General features: G+C 42.4%; 1 protein-coding gene across 1 annotated transcript; it reads left to right on the forward strand.

Moving 5' to 3' along the window:
* Positions 1–463: 463 nt before the first annotated feature.
* Positions 464–2,882, forward strand: LOC137418224 (uncharacterized). The gene is made up of 3 exons (XM_078786368.1): positions 464–1,100; positions 1,223–1,857; positions 2,001–2,882. The coding sequence occupies exons 1-3, from the start codon at positions 797–799 to the stop codon at positions 2,739–2,741; spliced, it is 1,680 nt and encodes a 559-aa protein (XP_078642494.1). The 5' UTR covers positions 464–796; the 3' UTR covers positions 2,742–2,882.
* The last annotated feature ends 615 nt before the right edge of the window (positions 2,883–3,497 follow it).

Here is a 3,497-nt window from a genome sequence, read left to right on the forward strand (position 1 = left end):
TTTCATCCGCAGCTCAATGGAATACTGCTCTCCCCTCTGGGCTGGTCCTCCTGCCTCACACCTAGCTCGTCTTCACGCTATTGAAACCAAAGCGTTCAGAATCATTGGAATCTCCCGCGATGAAGCTAACTCCAAGGGCCTTTCACTCACTCACTGCAGGCAGGTTGGTGGTCTTTCCGTCTTCTACTGACTCCTCTCTGGCCTTGCCCCCCCCCCCCCCAGCTCTCTCTGGGCTCTGTCCCCCAAATATTCCTACAGGTCGCACAAGATCTGCCTGCAACCCTCTTATGGTTAAACTGCCAAAATCAAGACTCTCTGCTCACCTTCACTCCTTCATTCCACTTTTCTCCCGCCTCTGGAACAAACTCCCTCACTCTCTTCAATCCCACTCCTCCCTCCAGGTCTTTAAAACAGCTGTTCACCACCATCTCTTCACTGGGCTGCATTTGAAATATTTTTTTCAGAGGTCTAGGTTATCTCAACGTTTCTTATATGTTTTTTGCATGCTGAATTCAGAAATGTATGTAATTTCGCTCAATCAGGTCAAGTTTTTATGCTATCTCAATTTTAAGGAAAAAAATAATCAAAATTTTTGTTTTTTTAATTAGCATTTTTTAAATTCAAAATCAGACTTACATTGACAGAAAATGTACAAACTATACATATAATGACACACAAGTACACTTAATGTGGAAGAAAGTGCTTTCTCAATTACTTTCCTGTCCACTTAGGTGCACGTGAGCGGCAGTACGTCCTGCGTAGTGTCCTCCTTACTATAACATTACTGTGATTCACGATGAATCGAAAGTGCAAGAATGACCCAAACAAGTTCTGCTATATCTGTGGTAAAGTGACCATGCCAGACCGGCAGTCTAACATCACACGTTTTGTAAGAAAAAGCTATCACGCATACTTTGGAATGAAACTTGGTGACCAGGACAAAGCCTTTGCCCCTCACATATGCTGCAAAACGTGTGTTGAGAGTCTGCGGCGCTGGAGCCACAAGAAGATTGAGTGTCTGCCTTTTGGTATCCCAATGGTGTGGAGGGAGGGAAGAGATCATACTAATGACTGTTATTTCTGTATGACAAACCTACAAGGTGAGTTTATCAATTTTGTTTGAGTTTAACTTTATGTTTAATAAATTCCCAAACATTCTAAATTGTTTAACTTTATATATCATGTCACCCCCTTGACGGTATGTCTATCTCTTTCATTTTAGGCATAAATCGAAAAAACAAGCAACACTTAAAGTATCCAGACGTGCCATCTGCCATTAAACCAGTGCCTCATGGACCAGGAATTCCAATTCCAGCACCGCCCGAAAATTGCAGACATTCGGCGTCCGATTCCGATGAACAAATGGAAGATGGTGACATATCTGGTACATATCAACCTATGGGCGAGACAAATCAACCCAAACTCTTTAGCCAAGCGGAGTTGAACGATTTGACACGAGATTTGTGTTTGTCCAAAGAATCTGCTCAGTTGCTAGGGTCACGACTTCGTGAAAATCGTTTGTTAGCTCCTGAAACTACATTCTCCTGGTACCGCAGCCGTGAAGAAGAGTTTCGAGAATATTTTAGTTCGGACGATGAAGTTTCTCTGGTTTACTGCAGCAACATCACCGGCCTCATTGCAGCTATGGGTTTAGCGTATGATCCTACAGAATGGCGGCTCTTCGTCGACTCCTCAAGTAGAAGCTTGAAAGCAGTACTACTCTTCAATGGCAACAAGATCGCGTCTGTTCCGGTGGGTCACTCGGTACAGATGACTGAGAACTATAGTAACATGGAGCATTTGCTAACTGCTTTGAAGTACAAAGATCACAATTGGATGATTTGCGGAGACCTAAAGGTATGTTGGTGTCAACCTAGTTACATATATTTTTCTACTTTATTTATTGAAATATTCTTAACATGGATTAAAATATATATTTTTAATAAACTGGAATAACAAATTTTAAAACAAATGTGTGTGTTCTTTCTTTTTATTTATAGGTTGTGTCCATGGTGCTGGGTCTACAAGGCGGCTACACCAAATACCCCTGCTTTCTCTGTCTGTGGGACAGCCGAGCAGACAAGCAGCACTATGTACAACGCAACTGGCCAGAAAGATCTGGCCTGGAACCAGGTTCCCACAACGTTGTGTCACACGCTCTTGTGAATCCTCAGAAGATTCTACTTCCGCCACTGCACATCAAGCTCGGACTTATGAAGAATTTTGTCAAAGCACTGAACAAAGAAGGTCGAGCTTTCGCTTTCCTGAACAAGAAATTTCCTCGCGTAAGTGAGGCCAAACTGAAAGCAGGCATTTTTGATGGCCCTCAGATCAGGGAGCTGATGAAAGATCCTAAATTCGACGAAAGTATGGAGAGCAATGAGAGGAATGCCTGGCTCTCATTCAAATCCATTGTGACGAACTTTCTGGGCAATCACCGAAGTCCAGAGTATGAATGTGTTGTGGAAGGGCTCCTGCAGAGCTTCCAGGCTCTTGGTGCACGCATGTCCATAAAGATGCATTTTCTCAGCTCGCATTTAGACTACTTTCCGGAAAACTGTGGTGATGTCAGCGAGGAGCAAGGAGAACGGTTTCACCAGGATATTCGAGTGATGGAAGAGAGGTACCAGGGCCGATGGGATGTCAACATGCTTGCAGACTACTGTTGGTGCCTCAAGAGAGATGTTACAGATGCGACACACAGACGAAAATCTTTGCGAAAGCCATTTATTCCACATTAATTGTTTTCCTTCGTCTTTTTAATGTTGAATTTCGCATTAACGGTACTTGTGCGTCATTTTATATATATAGTTTGTACATTTTCTGTCAATGTAAGTCTGATTTTGAATTTAAAAAATGCTAATTAAAAAAACAAAAATTTTGATTATTTTTTTTCCTTAAAATTGAGATAGCATAAAAACTTGACCTGATTGAGCGAAATGAGATACATTTCTAAATTCAGCATGCAAAAAGCATATAGGAACCGTTGAGAAAACCTAGACCTCTGAAATGACGCAGACCAGACCCACTCCTCCCTCCAGGTCTTTAAAACAGCTGTTCACCACCATCTCTTATCTTCCCCCATCCAAAACCTTGATATTTTCTACCCCCGCTAATTTCACCCCAAATCCACTTTTTTGAAATACCAACTTCTGTCCTGGAAGTCCTTGGTGTCCTTGGTGTCCTTGTGTTTTATACTTCTCCCACCCCACCCACCTCCCTTCCCACGCCTCCTCCCCCTAAGCCCTATCCCTCCAGAACATCTCCCTGCTCTCAAATGTTGTGTTTGTGTGTTTCCCCTTCTCCCCCCATCTTGTCTTTCGCTCCCTCTTTTTATATATTTTGTTTGTCTGGTTGATTTGTTTGTGAAATAAATGTTCGCTCTTTCACGAGCCTCGATTCAGTGTACAAAAAAAAAAAAAAAAAAAAAAAATCTTCTCAAATAGAACACACCAAACTCACTTGACCACAACTTGTCATCCCTCTTTTCGTGCTGG

Source organism: Myxine glutinosa, chromosome 11 (assembly GCF_964187855.1).
Source record: "Myxine glutinosa chromosome 11, kmMyxGlut1.1, whole genome shotgun sequence".
Classification (NCBI taxonomy): domain Eukaryota; kingdom Metazoa; phylum Chordata; class Myxini; order Myxiniformes; family Myxinidae; genus Myxine; species Myxine glutinosa.